The sequence below is a fragment of the Vigna umbellata genome, chromosome 9 (genome assembly GCF_029865625.1).
Source record: "Vigna umbellata cultivar VRB3 chromosome 9, Vumbellata_1.0, whole genome shotgun sequence".
NCBI lineage: Eukaryota > Viridiplantae > Streptophyta > Magnoliopsida > Fabales > Fabaceae > Vigna > Vigna umbellata.
The window spans coordinates 30,958,866-30,980,979 of NC_142173.1; the positions used below are offsets into that span (position 1 = coordinate 30,958,866).

The 22,114-nt window shown below is 36.8% G+C and overlaps 3 protein-coding genes across 3 annotated transcripts; all 3 read left to right on the forward strand.

Moving 5' to 3' along the window:
* The first annotated feature begins 616 nt into the window (after positions 1-616).
* On the forward strand, positions 617-3,348 carry LOC124837237 (putative polygalacturonase). The gene is made up of 6 exons (XM_088098873.1): positions 617-725; positions 922-1,254; positions 1,856-1,976; positions 2,084-2,258; positions 2,367-2,437; positions 2,618-3,348. The coding sequence occupies exons 1-6, from the start codon at positions 690-692 to the stop codon at positions 3,304-3,306; spliced, it is 1,425 nt and encodes a 474-aa protein (XP_087954999.1). The 5' UTR covers positions 617-689; the 3' UTR covers positions 3,307-3,348.
* Positions 3,349-5,305: 1,957 nt separating this feature from the next.
* LOC148193196 (uncharacterized) lies at positions 5,306-10,729 on the forward strand. The gene is made up of 6 exons (XM_088099379.1): positions 5,306-5,328; positions 6,403-6,798; positions 6,904-7,948; positions 8,525-8,898; positions 9,085-10,054; positions 10,409-10,729. The coding sequence occupies exons 1-6, from the start codon at positions 5,306-5,308 to the stop codon at positions 10,727-10,729; spliced, it is 3,129 nt and encodes a 1,042-aa protein (XP_087955505.1).
* Positions 10,730-20,448: 9,719 nt separating this feature from the next.
* On the forward strand, positions 20,449-21,462 carry LOC124841095 (uncharacterized). The gene is made up of 2 exons (XM_088099380.1): positions 20,449-20,640; positions 20,905-21,462. Exons 1-2 carry the CDS (start codon positions 20,449-20,451, stop codon positions 21,460-21,462), a joined length of 750 nt encoding a protein of 249 aa, XP_087955506.1.
* Positions 21,463-22,114: the final 652 nt, after the last annotated feature.

Sequence of the window (22,114 nt, forward strand, 5' to 3'; positions counted from 1 at the left end):
TCTTGATAGTCTAGTCGATTTTTTAAATTGTTTTCGATATATTTTATTGTTTTCGATATATTTTACATGTCTAAAGTGATAAAATTGAGATGTTATATGACCAATTGTTGATATAAATAAACTTATTTTTATATTAAAATTTTCTTTTGAACTTAAACCTTTTTTTTTACTATTGACATTTAAAAATATTTAATTTCAAATTTTCTTTTTAAAAGTTTTCCCTCTTAAATTTAATATATTACTCTATTAATATTAAAAATATTCGGTCAGTGTAAGTCGTATTAATTAATTTGTCTTTCTTTTATTATTTTAGATTTGACTATTTATATTTAAAAATTTTTATTTTCAGTTCATTTTCTATGTCCGTTTTTCTTCTTATACTTGAGTTATTTATAAAACTCTATTAATGCTAAAAAGCACTCAATCAATATGTCAATTAATTTGTTATTTATTGGTAATTATAACTGCCATAATTTATTCCTCGTTCAAAATAAACATTGTATAAAATTGAGTCAAAGAAAGAAAAATACCAAATAGTTAATATAATAAATGAAAATTTTAAAACAATTAAACATTATCATCAGTGCTTTGGTATCCATAACCCCTATATATATATATTTGCCTATGTCTCTATCTTTTGTTCTAGGAAAACTCCACAACTAAAACTTCACTCTGGTATTTCTCATACCATGAAGCAGTTTCTGCATCTCAGAAATATTAATCATGTAATTCTTTTCTCTTATCTCTAGATTTTCTTAACACAGTTTTTGGGATGCATTTATACACTTTCATTTGGATTCTGATAACTTTTATAGCAAACTTTTTGTTAGTGTTGTTAGTATATATATTTTTCAGATGCATATTGTTCAATCAGATGCTTTAAGTTGAACTGATCTGATGAGTTTGGTGATATATGTGTAGGTCCTTGGTGTGATCTCTTTAATTCTGATATTGGGATCAGTGAATGTGAAGGTAGCAGAAAGTAGGGTTCACAGTGAATTGGGCAAGATTGAATATCCTGCCATCAATTGCAGAAAGCACAGTGCAAGTTTGAAAGATTTTGGAGGAGTTGGTGATGGGAAAACATCAAACACAAAGGTTTTTCAATCTGCAATAAGCAAACTCAGCCAATATGCTTCTGATGGAGGTGCAACACTTATTGTGCCACCAGGAAAATGGCTAACAGGACCCTTTAATCTCACAAGCCATTTCACTCTTTTTCTTCAGAAGGATGCTGTTATTCTTGCTTCTCAGGTATACATAACCTAGATATATATATATATATATATATATATATATATATATATATATATAATATATATATATATATGTATGTATGTATATATATATATATATATATATGTATGTATGTATGCATTCTAATTTATCATGTCTTATTTGTTTCATAATTAAATTTCAATAGATAAAAGAAATTATTTCTTTCAATACCATTTTCTTAAAGTCATCTAATTTAAATTGTCATAATTTTTTTTTGTTGCTGTTTTAGTACATGTCACACATTCCCCTTTTGTTTCTCAAATTATATATAGAATCTTTTAATTTGGTAATAATAATAAAAATTAAATTAAGTTGATATTAAAAGATAGACTTAATACCACTTTAATTTTTATTGACTTTATTCAAGACTTATTTACTTTTTTTTCTCAGTGTAGATGATTTCAATTTTCATAATTTATGTTAAATCAACATCTAAATAGTTAATGATAGATAAACAGTGTGTCACACACGTGTTAATTTATGATTTTTTAAAATTTCTTTTAAATTATTTATTTTAGATTTTTCTTATTTTAAAAAAAATTGGCAAAATTGTCACTTACATTCATCACATTAACAGAACGAATTAGAATGGCCTCATCTTGCTGTGCTACCTTCTTATGGAAGAGGAAGAGATGCTCCTGGTGGAAGATTTAGCAGTCTAATTTTTGGGACTAATCTCACTGATGTTGTAATTACTGGTAATCATTTACACAAACAATATTCTATTATTTAAAGATTGTTAAGTTCTTCTGAAATTACTGGCTAAGTCATTTCTGAATTGGATTTCTTTAAAATTGGTAATTAGGTCAAAATGGTACAATTGATGGACAAGGATCTTATTGGTGGGACAAGTTCCACAAGAATCAGTTGACTCTCACAAGGCCCTACATGATTGAGATCATGTACTCTGATCAAATCCAAATATCAGATCTCACTTTGGTCAATTCCCCAACTTGGTTTGTCCATCCAATTTACAGCAGGTTTGATAAGATTCTCATTTTTTTCTCACCAAATTTCTTAAAACTGCTTATTCTTTTTCCTTCATGTATAGTCTGCATCACTATTCTGATCAAGCTTTACATCTTCAGTAACATAATCGTAAAAGGGCTTACCATTCTTGCCCCAGTGGATTCTCCTAACACAGATGGCATAAACCCAGGTATATATAATTGTTTCTTTTCTGTTCTATACTATGACAAAGACACAGAAACACAACATCTAAGGAATGTGTCAGTTTCGTATGTTGTATATGCAGTGAAAATAAGGGCATTCATGTTGCAAAACTTTGATTAGGTAACAAGCACTATGAAATTGTTGTTAAGTTTTGTGTTCTCCACAGATTCGTGCACAAACACTAGGATTGAAGACTGCTACATTGTTTCTGGTGATGATTGCATTTCGGCAAAAAGCGGGTGGGATGAGTATGGTATTAAATTTGGAAGGCCAACCCAACACTTAGTGATCAGAAGAGTGACTTGTATATCCCCAGACAGTGCCATGGTTGCACTAGGCAGTGAAATGTCTGGTGGAATTGAAGATGTTAGAGTTGAAGATCTCACTGCCATCAACACAGAATCAGCTGTTAGAATCAAAACAGCAGTTGGTAGAGGTGGATTTGTGAAGAACATATTTGTGAGAGGATTGAATCTGAATACCATGAAATATGTATTTTGGATGACTGGTTCTTATGGACAACACCCTGACTCTCACTATGACCCCAAAGCACTTCCTACCATTACCGGAATAAATTTCAAAGATGTTGTTGCCAAGAATGTTACATATTCTGCAAAACTTGAAGGAATCTCCAACGACCCTTTTACTGGAATCTGCATTTCTAATGTGACTATCGAAGTGAGTGCACTGAAGAAGAAGAAGCTTCAATGGAATTGCACTGATGTTGCTGGAGTTACCAATAATGTCACTCCTCCACCTTGTGCATTGCTGCCACAGAAAGATAAAACTGATTGTGCTTTTCCAAATGACAAACTACCCATTGAAGCTGTTCAATTCAAGACATGTTCCTTATAAAACAGCCTTGACAAATCTATTTGAATCTATGTATTACATACAGTAGAAAAATAGAAAATAATGTGTTAGAGAAAAAAAGGGTTCAGTTATTATGAGCTAAAGGTCATTATTTTTTGTTTGAATTTGTGAAGCCCTAAATAATAATTAACGCACCAAAATCCACTCTTTAATCACCATTAAACACGTTTTGACACGTCAAAACCAATCTGCATGCGCCTGCCATGTGTCACTGAGGGAGCGTTCCGGAAAGCTTGGTGGGAAACAAGTGGCATGCAGTGGATTGGACGTTGGTTCTGCGTAGAGGAAGGAAATTTTTACCCTCTGCATGCGCTGTCACTCTACTGTCACGACAGAAGCTTCTAAAACGTTAGTGGAAAACCATGTGGCAGTGCGTGAATGCATGGCTGGCTGGCGAGGAAGAGAAAATAATTTCTCTGATACGCTTCACTTCAATTCAAGCTTTCATCTTCTTCCTCACGAAACCCTAACCATTTTTTTCTCCAACTTCTCTCTAAACCCTTTCCATCTTCTCTCTACGATCACTCACCACCAGCACCTCTGTTTCCATTTCAGAAACCGTAGGATCATTCTCGGAGCTGTAAGCTTTCAGTTGAACCGATCAAGTTTGCATTCTGTGACTGGTGAGTTCTCTTCCCTGGAACGTTCTTCTCTTCTGTTCCTGCAAACCAAAATTCTGGTTGCATGCGTGGGTTAGGGGTCTGATCTGTCTATGGTTTCGTGATATTAGGTTAAGTGGATTTGGTTGTGTAAGTTGCTGGATAGAAATCTGTGAGAGCAAGAGCGAAACCTTAGCATTTGGAAGTCACTGCTGAACCAGGTAAGGGAAGCTTGAGTAATTTGATTTAATACTTGGTTGATGTTTATGACAGTAAGGAAGTGTGTTGGATGTGAATTGTATGAAATATATGAATTTTGAAGTATGCATGTACGTGTATGTTGTACTGGTTGTATATGATGGTAAATGCTTTGAACTGTATGTTTATGATGTTATTGGTTGAACTGTACGCAGAGAAGTAGAAGCATGATTTAGGATATGATTAAATTTTCTGTATGATTTGGAATGTTAATGTTTTGAACTGGATGTTGATGATGATATGTTAGAACTGGAAAATTTTATATTGATGAGATGATAATATGAATTCTGGAATGTATGAGAATTATGGTGGAGAGAAATCGTAAGTTATGAAAATCTGTAAAGTCATTGTAAAACGAGAAGTCTGGAAAAATATTCTGTCTCTGATTGATCAATTACGCTCGTCCTTGTGCGGTCATTTACCGTTCGTCTTCTCTAAATTTGAATTAGAGTTAAATTCTTTCGTTTTGGAAAGGATGCTGTCTTAGAACGAGCGTCCCCATTTGAAATCCTAAATTTAGTGTCAGTACTAAGTGGCGTTCGGTCTTAGACCGAACGTTCGTTCACAAGAATAAATGATTTGCTAGCGTTCGACCTTATGTCGAGCGTGCGTCTTTGCTAGCGTTCGACCTTATGTCGAGCGTACGTCTTTGCTAGCGTTCGACCTTTTGTCGAGCGTTCGTTGTTGATAGCGTTCGACTTTATAATGAGCGTACGTTCTAAATCACGCAAGGTCTCCTATTCAGCACGCGTATAAATAGCGTTCGTCCTGCTTTCTAAATAGCTTTCGTCCTGCTTTCTAAATAGCGTTCGTCCTGCTTTCTAAATAGCTTTCATCCTGCTTTCTAAATAGCGTTCGTCCTGCTTTCTAAATAGCTTTCGTCCTACTTTCGAAATAGCGTTCGTCCTGTTATCCAAATAGCGTCCGTCTATACAGTGAATTAACGTTCGTATTTTAAAGAAGTGTAACTAAGAATGAAAGTATGATGTTGAGGGAATTGTGAAGTATGCGAACCATATTTGAGATGAAGTTGTGAAATTGGAATTTGAACGAGCGTTCCAAGGAGGAACGTCTCTATGAATGATTATGTTGAATGGTAAAGTGTGACCAAGGAAAAATCGCTGATGGCTGATCATCCTGATATTCCGTGAGTGCTCTCCTCATGTAGAGGGAGTAGGTCATGCGTGGGAATGGCAGGAGGCCATTAGGGTTAACCTCGGTTGGCAGCTGATGGGAATGCCAGTTACTACACCAACCGGGTGCATGAACGCCTGCGGTTACTTGGATTCACACAGTCCGGACGGTCTGTCTTAGGGTAGTTGGATGATTTATATTTTGCTTATACGTATTGGTGCATGTCTTGTGTGTTAAATGCTTGTGTTAAAAATTGTATGTGATATGTATGAATTAAATTACCTAAGCTTACCCTTGCACTCTCCTTGTGTTGTCTACTGTTGATGTATGTCCGTCTTGTCAATGCAATGATCATCCGTTGTGGATGTGAGCAGATGGGGAGGCGCCACTTGATGCTATGTTGGAAGAAGAAAATTTGGAGGACGCCAACCTGGTCGAAGTGGAAGTTAAAGCCGAGCAGTAGCTCGCTCGTTCTTAGTAGCTGTTAGTAGTTTTATTAGCGTTTTGGACGTTCGGTTATTGTATTGTAAAACCGTTCGTTTTTAGCTTTCGTTGTTTACTTTGGGGCTCGACTTTGTAATCGCTGGAACTTATAGCCGTTCGGTTTCTGTCTCTTGTTTAGTTGTAAAGACTGATGACTGATTACTGTTAATTGTAATTAATTCTAATTAATGGTAGTTACTATTTATTGGGATGTTACATTTATTGGTATCAGAGCAGTTTTGTTCTATCAAAGGACATGTAGGGTTATGAGCATACTTTGCTTTCGTTGTGTGCTTGTTATGTACTGGATGAGTTATTGCTCATTTAACTTTTGAACAATTCTGACGCTAGTTTTCTGATGAATCAGAGGACGAATGGCGCCTAGACTCCCTCCACCTCCCCAACCGAGTGAGTCCGATACGTCCAGCAGCACTAGGTTGTTGGAAACCGTAGTTGAACGGCTGCATCAACAGAACACCACGTTGCTGGAACAGAACGCCACCCTGATGCAGCAAAACCAAGCTGCTATGCAAGGTTTGGAGGCCTCGCGTGTCAACTCTGAAAACACGCAAAGGCAGTTGATGGAGATCTTGGCTGCAACTAGAGGTGCGCCTGGAGCATCCTCTTCAAACGTTGCCCAACCGAATGCTGAATGGAGTTTGGAGAGTTTCCTTCAGCATCACCCTGCCAAGTTTAGTGGAAAGTGTCTTCCGGACGAAGCTGACCAGTGGCTGAGGGATATGGAAAGGATATTCAATGCCAAGAGGTGTCCAGATGAGAACCGCTTGGCCTACACTGAATACTTGTTAACTGGAGAGGCGAGCCATTGGTGGGCGAGTGCCAGAGCCATTCTGATGGACGCTCAACAGCAGATTACTTGGGAAGTATTTAGAAACAAGTTCTATGAGGAATATTTCCCTGACAGTGTCCGTTTTGCCAAGGAGGTTGAGTTTCTACAGCTCGTCCAAGGAGGAATGTCAGTTTCGGAATATACGAACAAGTTTAAACACTTGATTCGCTTCAATACAATGGCCACTAGTGAGGAGTGGCAGTGCAGAAAATTTGAGAACGGTCTACGCAGTGACCTGAAGGTGGTAATTTCCAGTTTGTGTATCCGAACATTCCCTGCCATGGTTGAGAGGGCTAAGGTGTTGGAGAAGAATTTGGCAGAGGCGGAACGTTTGAAGAAACAACAAACAGTAAGGGGGCCGATTGTCTCGAAGGGGAATGTAAATCAGAGAGGATCCCCTTACGCTCGTCCAGCAGGCAACGCGAGTGGATCCCAAGCCTTGACTACTGTCGGACAGTCTGGACAGTCAAGGAATGTAGCATGTTTTCAGTGTGGAGGACCACATCTTCGGTGGGCTTGTCCTCAACTGAATGGGGGAAAATACTGTACTAAGTGCAGAAGGAATGGGCACTTGGAGAACGAGTGCAGTGTGGGAGGACGTGCGGCAATGAGACCGCCGAACGCTGGGAGAGCTCAACAAGGCAGAGGTGGACGTGCACAAGCTACGGGGAGAGTGTATGCGATTACTGGTGCTGAGGCCGCTCGTTCAGGTACGCTCATCACCAGCACTTGCTTGTTGTTTGGAAAGCCTTGTGGTGTGTTGTATGATTCGGGTGCAACTCATTCCTTCATCTCGAAGGCATGTGTTGAGAAGCTTGGGTTAGTGGAGAGTGAATTACAGTTCGACCTGGTGGTGTCAACCCCAGCGGCTGGTGGGATTAAGACGTCCACAGTTTGTGTGAGATGTCCAATAGAAGTTGAGGGGCGTAGATATAAGGTCAACCTCATTTGCTTACCCCTTCAAGACTTAGAAGTAATTCTGGGGATGGATTGGTTGGCCACCAATCGGATCATCATTGATTGTGGAAATAAGGAGTTGGTCTTTCCAGGAGAGGAGGAGGAAGAATTATCTGTTGATCGTGGTCAGTTGAAGGAGGACATCATGGAAGGAGCGAGCTGTTTTCTGATCCTGACGTATGAAGACAGCGAAATTGAGCGTTCGTCCAATAACGAGAGCAGTGGAGGACGAACGGTAGTAGATGAATTCCCGGATGTCTTTCCGGATGAAGTTCCTGGTCTACCTCCTATCCGTGAGGTCGAGTTCACGATCGACTTGGTGACCACTGCTGCACCCATCTCGGTTCAACCTTATAGGATGGCACCAGCAGAATTGGCTGAGTTAAAAATGCAGATTGAAGAATTGATGGATAAGAAGTTCATCAGGCCAAGTGCTTCACCATGGGGAGCGCCTGTGTTGTTAGTTAAGAAGAAGGATGGCAGCTCTCGACTCTGCATTGATTATAGGCAACTGAATAAGCTGACCATCAAGAACAAGTATCCCCTTCCAAGGATAGACGACCTGCTGGATCAGTTGCAAGGTGCGTGCATATTTTCGAAGATTGATCTACGTTCGGGCTACCACCAGATTAGAGTGAAGGAGGGAGATATTCATAAGACAGCGTTTCGGTCTCGTTATGGTCATTATGAATATGTGGTGATGCCCTTTGGAGTGACGAACGCACCTGCAATCTTCATGGACTACATGAACAGGATTTTCAGACCGTATCTGGACAAATTTGTAGTGGTGTTTATTGATGACATCCTGATCTATTCTAAGAACGTTGAGGAGCATGAAGACCACTTGAGAATTGTCTTGGGCGTGTTGAGGGAGAAAGAATTGTATGCCAAGCGTTCAAAGTGTGAATTCTGGATGAAGGAAATCCAGTTCTTGGGGCACGTCGTTTCTGCAGGAGGGATTGCAGTGGATCCAGCCAAGGTGAAAGCAGTGCTGGATTGGGAGCGCCCACGTTCGGTCACAGAGGTTAGAAGCTTCGTGGGGCTCGCGGGCTACTATAGACGGTTCATTGAGGGATTTTCTAAGATAGCAGCCCCTCTGACTTATCTCACCAGGAAAGATCAGCCGTTTGCATGGACTGATCGTTGTGAGGAGAGTTTCCAGGAATTGAAGAGGAGATTAACGAGCGCCCCAGTGTTGGTCATTCCAGACACGACCAAACCTTTTGAAGTATATTGTGATGCGTCGTTTCAAGGTTTGGGCTGTGTACTGATGCAGGAAAGGAAGGTAGTAGCGTACGCTTCTAGGCAGTTGAAGATCCACGAGAAGAATTACCCCACCCACGACTTGGAGCTGGCAGCAGTCGTGTTTGCATTGAAAATATGGAGACATCATCTGTATGGAGCAACGTTTCAAGTATTTAGTGATCACAAGAGTCTCAAGTATCTCTTTGATCAAAAGGAATTGAATATGAGGCAAAGGAGGTGGCTGGAGTTCTTGAAAGATTATGAGTTCGAGCTGTTATATCATCCTGGAAAAGCAAACGTGGTGGCTGATGCCTTGAGTAGGAAGGCTGTGAGAGTCTCGGCAATGATGGTGAAGGAGCTGAGTTTGGTAGAAAGTTTTAGAGATCTAAGGTTACGGTTCGATTTGGGAGCGAACGTGATTAGATGCTGTAACCTGGTACTTTCCAGTGATGTGTTTGAGCAGATCAGAGTGAAGCAGCGTGAAGATGAGGAATTGACTAAGATATTGAGTGCGCTCGGCACAGATCAGGCTAAAGAATTCAATATTGGTACGGATGGCTTACTGCGCTATATGGATAGAACTTGCGTTCCAAACGATGGTGAGCTGAAGAGGATTATAATGGAGGAAGGACATCATAGCCGTCTTAGCATGCATCCAGGCATGACTAAGATGTATCAGGATCTCCGTTCATCATTCTGGTGGCCTGGAATGAAAAGTGACATTGCACGTTTTGTAGCTTCTTGTTTAACCTGTCAACGTGCAAAGGCGGAACACCAAAGACCAGGTGGATTGCTGCAGCCATTGGAGATTCCAGAATGGAAGTGGGACAGTATTTCTATGGATTTTGTGACCCATCTACCGCGCACAGTCAGAAACCATGACTCGATTTGGGTGATCATAGATAGGTTAACTAAGAGCGCTCACTTCCTAGCAGTTAACTTGAAAATGTCAATGACGAATCTGGCAAAGTTGTACGTGAAGGAGATCGTTCGCTTGCATGGAGTTCCTTCGAGTATCATTTCAGACCGAGACACGAGATTCACGTCTCGTTTTTGGCAATCGTTGCAAGGCGAGTTGGGAAGTCAACTACGAATGAGTTCTGCATATCACCCACAGACGGATGGCCAATCTGAGCGAACCATCCAGACACTTGAGGATTTATTGAGGACGTGCGTCCTAGATCATGTGGGAGTTTGGGATGAAGTTCTGCCGCTCGTTGAATTCACGTACAACAACAGCTTTCAAGCAAGCATAGGGATGGCTCCGTTTGAAGCTCTTTATGGAAGGAAGTGTCGAACACCTTTGTGTTGGTTCCAAGAAGGCGAGAACGTTTTCACTGGACCAGAGTTAATTCAGCAAACAACCGAGAAGGTGAAACTAATTCAAGAACGACTGAAGACGTCTCAAAGCAGGCAGAAATCCTATGCTGATAAGAGGAGAAGACCCTTGGAGTTCGCTGCTGGAGATCACGTGTTTCTCAGATTAAATCCAATCACTGGAGTGGGAAGAGTTCTCCGTCCAAAGAAGCTTTCACCCAAGTTCGTAGGGCCTTATCAGATTCTGAAGAAGATTGGATCAGTTGCGTATGAACTAGCCCTACCACCTCAACTGTCCAACCTGCATCCAGTCTTTCACGTTTCTCAGCTCCGCAGATACATATCTGATCCATCACACGTACTGGAGTTGGAAGACGTTCAGCTTCGTCCAAACCGAACCCTGGAAATGCAACCAGTCCGAGTGGAAGATAGTCGTATCCAGCTCTACAAGGGAAAACAAGTTAATCTGGTGAAGGTGGTGTGGGATGCGAGGACTGGAGACTCAACATGGGAGGTTGAAGAGGCCATGAAGGAGCTGTACCCTCAATTGTTTAACTGGTAAGTTTTAGAATTTTCGAGGACGAAAATTTTTGTAGTTAGGGAGATTGTGAAGCCCTAAATAATTAACGCACCAAAATCCACTCTTTAATCACCATTAAACACGTTTTGACACGTCAAAACCAATCTGCATGCGCCTGCCATGTGTCACTGAGGGAGCGTTCCGGAAAGCTTGGTGGGAAACAAGTGGCATGCAGTGGATTGGACGTTGGTTCTGCGTAGAGGAAGGAAATTTTTACCCTCTGCATGCGCTGTCACTCTACTGTCACGACAGAAGCTTCTAAAACGTTAGTGGAAAACCATGTGGCAGTGCGTGAATGCATGGCTGGCTGGCGAGGAAGAGAAAATAATTTCTCTGATACGCTTCACTTCAATTCAAGCTTTCATCTTCTTCCTCACGAAACCCTAACCATTTTTTTCTCCAACTTCTCTCTAAACCCTTTCCATCTTCTCTCTACGATCACTCACCACCAGCACCTCTGTTTCCATTTCAGAAACCGTAGGATCATTCTCGGAGCTGTAAGCTTTCAGTTGAACCGATCAAGTTTGCATTCTGTGACTGGTGAGTTCTCTTCCCTGGAACGTTCTTCTCTTCTGTTCCTGCAAACCAAAATTCTGGTTGCATGCGTGGGTTAGGGGTCTGATCTGTCTATGGTTTCGTGATATTAGGTTAAGTGGATTTGGTTGTGTAAGTTGCTGGATAGAAATCTGTGAGAGCAAGAGCGAAACCTTAGCATTTGGAAGTCACTGCTGAACCAGGTAAGGGAAGCTTGAGTAATTTGATTTAATACTTGGTTGATGTTTATGACAGTAAGGAAGTGTGTTGGATGTGAATTGTATGAAATATATGAATTTTGAAGTATGCATGTACGTGTATGTTGTACTGGTTGTATATGATGGTAAATGCTTTGAACTGTATGTTTATGATGTTATTGGTTGAACTGTACGCAGAGAAGTAGAAGCATGATTTAGGATATGATTAAATTTTCTGTATGATTTGGAATGTTAATGTTTTGAACTGGATGTTGATGATGATATGTTAGAACTGGAAAATTTTATATTGATGAGATGATAATATGAATTCTGGAATGTATGAGAATTATGGTGGAGAGAAATCGTAAGTTATGAAAATCTGTAAAGTCATTGTAAAACGAGAAGTCTGGAAAAATATTCTGTCTCTGATTGATCAATTACGCTCGTCCTTGTGCGGTCATTTACCGTTCGTCTTCTCTAAATTTGAATTAGAGTTAAATTCTTTCGTTTTGGAAAGGATGCTGTCTTAGAACGAGCGTCCCCATTTGAAATCCTAAATTTAGTGTCAGTACTAAGTGGCGTTCGGTCTTAGACCGAACGTTCGTTCACAAGAATAAATGATTTGCTAGCGTTCGACCTTATGTCGAGCGTGCGTCTTTGCTAGCGTTCGACCTTATGTCGAGCGTACGTCTTTGCTAGCGTTCGACCTTTTGTCGAGCGTTCGTTGTTGATAGCGTTCGACTTTATAATGAGCGTACGTTCTAAATCACGCAAGGTCTCCTATTCAGCACGCGTATAAATAGCGTTCGTCCTGCTTTCTAAATAGCTTTCGTCCTGCTTTCTAAATAGCGTTCGTCCTGCTTTCTAAATAGCTTTCATCCTGCTTTCTAAATAGCGTTCGTCCTGCTTTCTAAATAGCTTTCGTCCTACTTTCGAAATAGCGTTCGTCCTGTTATCCAAATAGCGTCCGTCTATACAGTGAATTAACGTTCGTATTTTAAAGAAGTGTAACTAAGAATGAAAGTATGATGTTGAGGGAATTGTGAAGTATGCGAACCATATTTGAGATGAAGTTGTGAAATTGGAATTTGAACGAGCGTTCCAAGGAGGAACGTCTCTATGAATGATTATGTTGAATGGTAAAGTGTGACCAAGGAAAAATCGCTGATGGCTGATCATCCTGATATTCCGTGAGTGCTCTCCTCATGTAGAGGGAGTAGGTCATGCGTGGGAATGGCAGGAGGCCATTAGGGTTAACCTCGGTTGGCAGCTGATGGGAATGCCAGTTACTACACCAACCGGGTGCATGAACGCCTGCGGTTACTTGGATTCACACAGTCCGGACGGTCTGTCTTAGGGTAGTTGGATGATTTATATTTTGCTTATACGTATTGGTGCATGTCTTGTGTGTTAAATGCTTGTGTTAAAAATTGTATGTGATATGTATGAATTAAATTACCTAAGCTTACCCTTGCACTCTCCTTGTGTTGTCTACTGTTGATGTATGTCCGTCTTGTCAATGCAATGATCATCCGTTGTGGATGTGAGCAGATGGGGAGGCGCCACTTGATGCTATGTTGGAAGAAGAAAATTTGGAGGACGCCAACCTGGTCGAAGTGGAAGTTAAAGCCGAGCAGTAGCTCGCTCGTTCTTAGTAGCTGTTAGTAGTTTTATTAGCGTTTTGGACGTTCGGTTATTGTATTGTAAAACCGTTCGTTTTTAGCTTTCGTTGTTTACTTTGGGGCTCGACTTTGTAATCGCTGGAACTTATAGCCGTTCGGTTTCTGTCTCTTGTTTAGTTGTAAAGACTGATGACTGATTACTGTTAATTGTAATTAATTCTAATTAATGGTAGTTACTATTTATTGGGATGTTACAGAATTATGCTTTTAATACAGAACAAACTATTAATATCAATAGTTGGATCACTAAAAGAAAAAATAAATTATAAAATTTATTACAACAATTTTAATTTCATTAATTTTGTTTGAATTCCGTTAGAACTTAAGATAATTTATATTATATTTAAATTATAGTAATTATTATATGTTTATTAAAGCAAAAATTACCATCAATATGCACAAACTTTGAAGGAACTTATGTTTTTTTCTTTCCAAGTTTAAAATAAAACGTACTTAATTACTTTAACCATTAAGAAAGTTCAAACAAGTTAAAGTTGTGAATTAAGATTATAATTAATTTTTTATTTTACTGAAAGAATTAAATTTTTTGTCTTAAGATTATAACTTTTTTGTTATTATAATAAAAACAAAATATATTAATATTTATTGTACTGAATCAACTATTTACATTATCTTTAATAAAAGATACATGAAGAAGAACAAAATTTCTCACATTTTAAAGTTAAATTGTTTATAAATTAAAATACATAATTAAATGAATTAAACGATTATATTTTCTTTAGCAAGGCAACATTTGTGAATAGTATAATATACAATATATAAGTATTTGTACTTTATAAAATCATTTAAATACTCTTACTTACAGGTATTTTAAGGATGGATTATCAAGGTGATATAATATTAAGAAAATATGAATTCAAAATATATATATATATATATATATATATATATATATAGATAAATTGATACCACTTCCAATCCTATATATTAAAATAATAAAATTTATTGGTCCTAATTCCTCTATGGTGTTTAATTTTATTTTTCTTTTATATATATCTTTAAAATAACTTAATTATCTTATTTAATTATATTTGTTTTCGTTGATAGAAGGATACTTGATAAATATGTTTTGATTTTTTAAATTAATGAATTATGGCATAGCTTAGATAAATCAATGAATGAGTTAATGAATTGATTATTTACCTAATTACTAATTACATAATTAATTATTAATTAATTAGTGTAAAAATGAATTCATAAATCAGTTAATAACTTCATAAATGAAAAAATGTGTATTATAATGATACATTTTACACACTAAAATTTTATGTTTTTTACACTAAACATAGCTTAGAGGAATTAAACTTACACTAAGGGAGTTACTCCCTCCACCACCTCTATCTTTTCCACCACTCCAATTTTTTCTAAATTCCAATTTTACCTTTTTTACTTTTTATTTTATTCAGCCATAAGTCTCCACCCCACTCTCACATTCTCTCTTTCTCTTCATTTTCATTTCCATTAACACACTAGTCTCCACTTCCGTTGTTTCTTCTTTCTTTCTTCTTTCTTTCTTCTTTGCGTTGGTGGTGCGTCATTTGTGATGGTGGTGGTTCGATCCGGTGGTGGTTCGTGCGTTTGATGCCGGAAGGGGAAGAGTTGATGCCACATCGGGTTGTAAAATCGGAAGTAAGATTGTTGTGGTTGTTTGTTGTTGGGGATGTTCTGTATTGAAAAGCGGAACTTGGGTTCTCATTGGATTGTGAATTTGGTGTGAGATTAGTGTGAATTGGAAGATTATGGAGAGGGGGATTGAGAAATGAGCATTGTCTATCATCATGATGATTTGTATGAATCTCTAGTTGTTGCAGGTTTAGTCTCTAATTATATCTTGATGTACTAAGAACTTTAATAATTGTTGTAACTGCTAGGCAAATGCGACAGAAGTTTTGAATACGGGACTCTCACGCTCTATTATGTATACCTTTATTGTATTGCCTTTCTCACCTTTTTCTTTTGTCTTAATTGAAAATAAAAATCTTGCTCCGATTATTCTTCATGTATTGTAAACCATATAAAGGAGAATCGTTTAAGATCCTATGAATAGTGACAACTTGGGAAGCATTTGAAAGGTTAGATCACTCACTAACAAAAACAACAAACACTGATTTGTTGAGCACCCAAGCCTATGTGTCAAAAGGATGTGGTTGATGCAAAGGATGTCCTGCAACAGACGTCCATATGCGTTCACGGACATCCACACGGATGTCCATATGCATTTAAGAATGCAATGCATATTCAAAGCCATTATAGTATTGGACTGTGGGGGTGTTGGTAAAAGTTAAAATCAGAAATTAAACATTACTGAAGGGCAAAGGAGGAATAAGGAGGTGCAGAGAGCTGTCTATGGTGGTAGAGGAAGTAACTCCCTTACACTAAACATAGCTTAGAAAAACATATACAAAATCCAATAAATATGTTTTTTTGTCACTAAACTTTTTGATGTGAAATTAATATTCACTAGTTTTCAAAATTTTGGTATATTTTGATTTATAAACTTTAAAAATGAATGGATATAATCTTATTAATCCAATTATATTAATCTTTTTTTAGTGTCAGACATTTTACAACTGAGCCATAACATATCAAACAGTGTAAACAAATCAAATGCTAACATAAAATGTGTTTAACAGTTCAATAAAGATTTTCATAATTTGGTTAAAATGATGATATTAATTTTTTTAAAAGTTTAGAAACCAAACTATATCAAAGTTTTGGACAATAACAAATTCTAATTTTGTATTAAAGTTCATAAATTAAAAACATATTTAACTTTAAAATATCATAATTATTTAGGTTGTTGTTGGTGTCTATACATTACATGACATGGATATATATATATATATATATATATATATATATATATATATATATATATATATATATATATATATATATATATAAGTTTAAGAAAAATTTAAGCATCAATTTTTTTTCATTTCATTTCAAATTTATTAACAAACATATTTGTTTAAAAAAATGTAATAATTATTATTAATACAATTTCTTTCTAAACCTTTATTCTAGTGTTTGCAATATTACATATATATTAATTTTAATTATACCTAAAACAATTCGAGATCAAGTGAGCACAACAAAGTAATTTTAACTAAATCTAAAATTGTGACAGCTATGCACAAATTTACAAACAAATCCAAAACTGATTATAGTTACGGGATTATCTTGGAAAAAACCTTGACAACAACGCCAAACACTTGTCAAATGTTAATTCAATTTTTAACAAGTACAATATATTCAATTATAGTACAACTGATTTTAGTGTTGGAATGTCTTTTATAAGTGTTCATCTACTTGGATCCCAATGTTAAAGAAGAAAACTCAATAAAATCTTAAGAGAGAGAAATAAGTTAAGGAAAGTGAAGTAACTTAACATATATTTCTTCACCTAACAACCGAAACAAGTTTCAAAAATTTAAACAATTAGTCCATATAAACATGAACATTGGTTTTCAAATAAACGAAAGGCTTCAAATGAAAAAAAAAAAATAAACAAATGCAAAGGATTCACCATAAATTATAATCATTCACCCCTTAAAATCAATCCCTAAAAAAACGTAATGTAATAGGCTGCTATTCTAGGCTCGCTTCGCTTCTTCGAAACAGAAAACACAAATAATTTTTGAACGAAACAAAAGTATAAATAACAGAAAACACAAAACCTTCACAAGTCTTTTAGGTTATGGAATCAAAACCCAAGAAAAGTTTAATGTTGATTAAAGATATAATTTTTGAAGAGACTTTTGTTAGAAGTTTAAGTCAAAGATGTTTTGACAGTTTTATCAGTTAAAATTGTTTGTACTGTTTCATTAACTTTCCTTTTCCTGTTTTGTGTGAACTAAGCTATATAAATACTTTTGTTATTCTTTTTGTACAGTGTTGAATAACAGAACCCTTTTTCTGTATGTTTGTGTGTCCACCTTGTTCTTTTTACAAATTGGTATCAAGAGCTAGGTTCATCTAGACCCTATGTGTGTGAGAAACAGAGAACCCAGTTTCTGTGTATCTTGAAACCACTGTACCGCAACAGAGAAGTAGTGTGTGAGAGTTTCTTCAAAAGGGAGAGTTTCTTGTGATATCAAGAACGAAAGGAGAACCTTAGGCTGGGCAGTGATTTAAGAAAAGATTCAAGAATATGGCTGGAACTGGGAGTATTGTACAAGGTGTGCTACCAATCTTTGAAGGGGAGTTGTTTAATGATTGGAAGATCAAGACGTTGACAATCTTTGGCTTCCAGGACGTGGCAAAGGTGATAGAGTGTGGTCTTGTGGAACCAGGCAGCAAGGTAACTGATGAAGAGAAAAATAATTATAAGTTGTAGCAGAAACTGGAAATCAAAGCAAGGTTTCCGATATATCAGTGTGTGAATTCAAAGATCTTTAATAAGATTTTTAAGGCTGCTACTGCCAAAGAAGTGTGGGAAATGTTGATAAAGATATGGTGATGGAGACAAGAACAAGTTAAGCTGCAAACATTGAGAAGGAGGTGTTAAGAAAATGTTTTAGGAATATTTTATTTTTAATTTTAATTGAGTCAAAGTCTATTGTTTATTTTTATGATTTAGTTAATTTTTTAATTATGGGTTAGAGTAGTGAATTAAAATTAGGATAAAAAGTTAGTGGGTAGTTACTTTTTAAGTTTTAAATATTGGAACAGTTTCTCATTATTTTATAGTGAATAATACAAAAGCATTTTAGCTTCTAAGCGTGCTTACTACTTTTATTCTAAAATCCAACAGGAGGTTTGAATTTCTTACCATGGAAGAGAACAAGACCATTGCTGAATGGCTATGAGAGAAGAATATGGGATTATCTCAAAGAAGAATATGATGGAGATGATCGAATTAAAGGCATGAAGGTGTTGAATCTCGTTAGAAAGTTTGAATTGCAGAAGATGAAGGAATCTGAAACTATTAAGGAGTACTCTGAAAAGCTTCTAAACGTAGCAAACATAATAAGATTGTTTGGTTCTGAATTTAAGAACTCTCGTATTGTTGAAAAAATTCTAGTTATCATACCTAAAAGATTTGAAGCTACATGTTACGATCTAAGGTAGGGGTAATAATAAGGGTTGGAAAGTATATGAGCATAGAGAATATTTAGTATAAGTTAATTAGAGTAAATAAATATAGTATAAGTTAATTAGAGTAAATAAATATAGTATATGTTAATTAGAGTAAATAAATATATATTTAGGGAAATATTCAATATAAGATATTTATAATTAAGGATATATGCTAGGATAATATACGGAGAGATATTTATATTAAATATAGGGATATTTATATTAAATATTAAATATAAGGATATTTATATTAAATGCAGATATATTCTAGATGAATATTTAATAAGAGATGGACGGGAAATAATTAATATAAATAAGGTTAGAGTCCAGGTTTAAAAAGAAGCTTTTGATTATTGAGTTTTGTAACATATATTATTGTCTTGTGAGGGAGGTTATGCTCTCAAAGTAATTGAAGGAGGTTATGCTCCCAATTATTGTTTACCCTTGTTTATTGATATATTACCATCAATAAAAGAGATCCATTCATCCATTGTTATTTGTTTATTGTTCTATTACGTGTGAGAGAGAGTGAAAGGTTGTATTTGGCTAGTTTACAGGTACGTAACACTACCATAACCACCTTAGAAAACACTAAGGATTTTACCAAGATCACCTTGGCAAAGTTGTTGAATTCCTTACAGGCACAAGAACAACGAAGGGTTACGAGAGAAGAAGGATTTCTTGAAGAAGCCTTGCCTGCTAAACATGAAGACAGTTGGAAAAACAAAAAAAGGAACCAACAACCAAATAGAGAAGGTGTTGTGAGAAATGAAAGCAAAGCATGAAGCTCCAAGGGAAAGTATCCTCCTTGCAAGCATTGCAACAAGATGGGTCATCCTCCATTCAAGTGTTGGAGAAGGTCTGGCACTAAATGCAACAAGTGCAATCAACTTGGGCATGAAGCTGTCATATGCAAGAACCAAAATCAGTAGCACGAAGAAGATGCTCAAATTGCAAATGAAGAGAAGGAAGATCAACTTTTTATTGCAACCTGTTTTTCAACCAATGCTTCAAGTGAATCTTGGCTAATTGATAGTGGTTGTACTAACCACATGACCTTTGACAAGGCACTCTTTAAAGATATGAAACCAACTGATGTCACCAAAGTCAGAATAGACAATGGTGATTATATCTCAGTCAAAGGAAAGGGGACATTTGTAATTACAAGCTGTGCAGGCACAAAATGTATTCCATACGTTCTTTTCATTCCAGAAATTGACCAAAATTTGTTAAGTGTTGGTCAATTGATTGAAAGAGGATTTAAAGTTATTTTTGAAGACAAAAATTGCTTAATTAAAGATGCAGTTGGTCAATGTATGTTCAAGGTGAAAATGAAAGGAAAAAACTTTGCTCTAAAACCATTGGAGGAGGAGCAAATTGTATTCTCATTCAAGGAAAATGTGAAAGAAATCTGGCACAAAAGACATCCTCATCATATGTTGGGTGCAAAAAGTTTCTCTTATTTTGTAGCAATGGTTGCAACATTGGTTTTGATCCTTCTCAATGTAGTTGTGGTTTGCCATGGATGCAAAACAATTTCATTCATTAATTAGGAAGGTCAATAGGACTAAGGACATGCTTCTACAAAGTGATGTATTTGCCATCCCATCTAGTTATAATGCTCCTCAGCAGGTTCATATAACAATAGGTGACCATGTGGAAAGGGCCATGATCGTATCATGGATGACCATGGATGAACTAGGAAACAATTTAGTACGTTATTCGAACGTGACGTACGAGGAAGACCTTCTTGACTATGAAAACGAAGAAGAAAAAGAGTATGAAGGTGCTAATAAAATCAACGGTGAAGTTATCAAGAAGGGTTGTGCTGGAATTCATAGTTCAGGATTCAAAGATTTTTTACTGAAGTCGGATTGACACTTCATGGACTTTTGCAATTCCTAAAGTAATAAGGAGTGTTAAGAAAATTCTTTAGGAATGTTTTATTTTTAATTTTAATTGAGTCAAAGTTTGTTCCTTATTTTTAGGATATAGTTAATTTTTTAATTATGGGTTAGAGTAGTGGATTAAAATTAGGATAAAAATGTTAGGGGTAGTTATTTTAAGTTTTAAATATTGGAACAGTTTCTCATTATTTTATAGTCAATAATACAGAAGCATTTTAGCTTCAAGCGTGCTTACTGCTTTTATTCTAAAATCCAACAGGAGGTTTGAATTTCTTACCATGGAAAAGAACAAGACCATTGCTGAATATTTTGATAAAATTCAAGAGTTGGTGAATGTTATGAGAGCGTGCAATGATACTGTGACATATCAAAATGTGGTAAACAAGATCTTGAGGAATCTCCCTCAAAGATTTGATCATGTGGTGGTAACTATCGAAGAAACTAAAGATCTAGAAACATTGGAGATTGAGGCACTCCAACACTCATTATAAACACACGAATACAGAATGAATGAAAGAAAGTTCAGCCAAGAACAAGCGTTGCAGGCTAGAACAAATTACAAAGGAAAGTATAAAGGTGTGAAGAAAGGAAGGAAAGAATCTGAAGGGGCATAAGACTCAAGAAAATGATTCTGGAGAACCTGTGAAGGGAAAGAATCATAGGGCTGCAAATTCCACTGGTGAGAAAAGTTGGAAATTTGATAAGAAAAAATAAGGTGCTACAATTGTCAAAAGCTGGGGCACTTTGCTCATGAATGTTGGGATGGAGAAGGAGCAAAGAACAAGCTGAATAACGAAGCAAATCTTGCACAAGACGAGTCCGATTCAGAGGCAGTGATGTTGATGGCCAAAACAAGCTTGGAAGTAGCAGATGACACATCCTGGTATCTTAATTTTGGATGTTCAACACACATGACTGGTAAGAGAGATTGGTTTGTGAAGATGAGTGAGTCATCCCATGGCAAGATTAGATTTGTTGATAACAACAGCCTATCAGCAGAAGGAATTGGAAAAGTAGTTTTGAGAGCTGATGATGGAAGAGAAATCATGGTGGAGGACGTATTGTATGTACCAGGTTTGAAGGCTAATCATTTTAGCCTGGGACAACTGCTACAGAAGGAGTTTAACATCACTATGAAGGACAATTGCCTAAGTGTGTTTGATCAATACGAGAAACTGATCCTTCAGGCAAATCTGTCACATAATAGAATCTTTCGTGTAGGAATGAGTGCACAGAAACATCAATACTTTGCCACCACAGTAAGCAAAACTGAATGGATTTGGCATCAATAGTTCGGTCATCTAAACTTCAAAGATTTATGTCTGCTGGAAAGTCAGAACATGGTTGAAGGATTCCCAAAATTGGAAATTTCAGAAGATGTGTGCAAAGAGTGTGTGCAGTGCAAGCAAACCAGGAGCTTCAGCAAATTTGTGCCCCAAAAGGTGACAGAAAAGTTGGAATTAGTGCACTCAGATATTTGTGGTCTTATCCAAGTTGAAACCCCTGGTGGGAGCATATATATCATCACTTATATTGATGATCTTTCTAGGAAGATGTGGATAGATTTGCTGAAGAGGAAGAGTGAAGCATTACAGGTGTTCAAAAAGTTTAAAAATTTGGTTGAGAGGCAGAGTGAAAAGGCACTAAAAGTGCTTAGAACCGATGGAGGTGGAGAATACACATCAACAGAATTCTGTGAGTTCTATGGAGCTGCTGGAATTGAACATGAGATCACACCCCCATACACACTTCAGCACAATGGTACAGTTGAGAGAAGAAATAGAACGCTTTTGAACATGGTGAGATCTATGTTGAGAAGCAAAGGTCTAGCAAATTATTTATGGGGAGAGGCTGCACTAACAGCCTCATATCTGTTTAATAGGTCTCCTACAAATAGGCTTAAAGGTGTAACACCTGAAGAGGGACAAAGCCGAATGTTGCACA

Coding starts and splice junctions, on each gene's coding strand:
- LOC124837237 (XM_088098873.1), top strand. CDS start 690: ATGAAGCAGTTTCTGCATCTCAGAAATATTAATCAT. Junction 1,255..1,855: donor CTGTTATTCTTGCTTCTCAG/GTATACATAACC, acceptor TCACATTAACAG/AACGAATTAGAATGGCCTCA. Junction 1,977..2,083: donor CACTGATGTTGTAATTACTG/GTAATCATTTAC, acceptor ATTGGTAATTAG/GTCAAAATGGTACAATTGAT.
- LOC148193196 (XM_088099379.1), top strand. CDS start 5,306: ATGGCTGATCATCCTGATATTCC. Junction 5,329..6,402: donor GCTGATCATCCTGATATTCC/GTGAGTGCTCTC, acceptor GGCTGCAACTAG/AGGTGCGCCTGGAGCATCCT. Junction 7,949..8,524: donor CCACTGCTGCACCCATCTCG/GTTCAACCTTAT, acceptor TTCTGGATGAAG/GAAATCCAGTTCTTGGGGCA.
- LOC124841095 (XM_088099380.1), top strand. CDS start 20,449: ATGGAAAAGAACAAGACCATTGCTGAATATTTTGATAAAATTCAAGAG. Junction 20,641..20,904: donor TAGAAACATTGGAGATTGAG/GCACTCCAACAC, acceptor AATTGTCAAAAG/CTGGGGCACTTTGCTCATGA.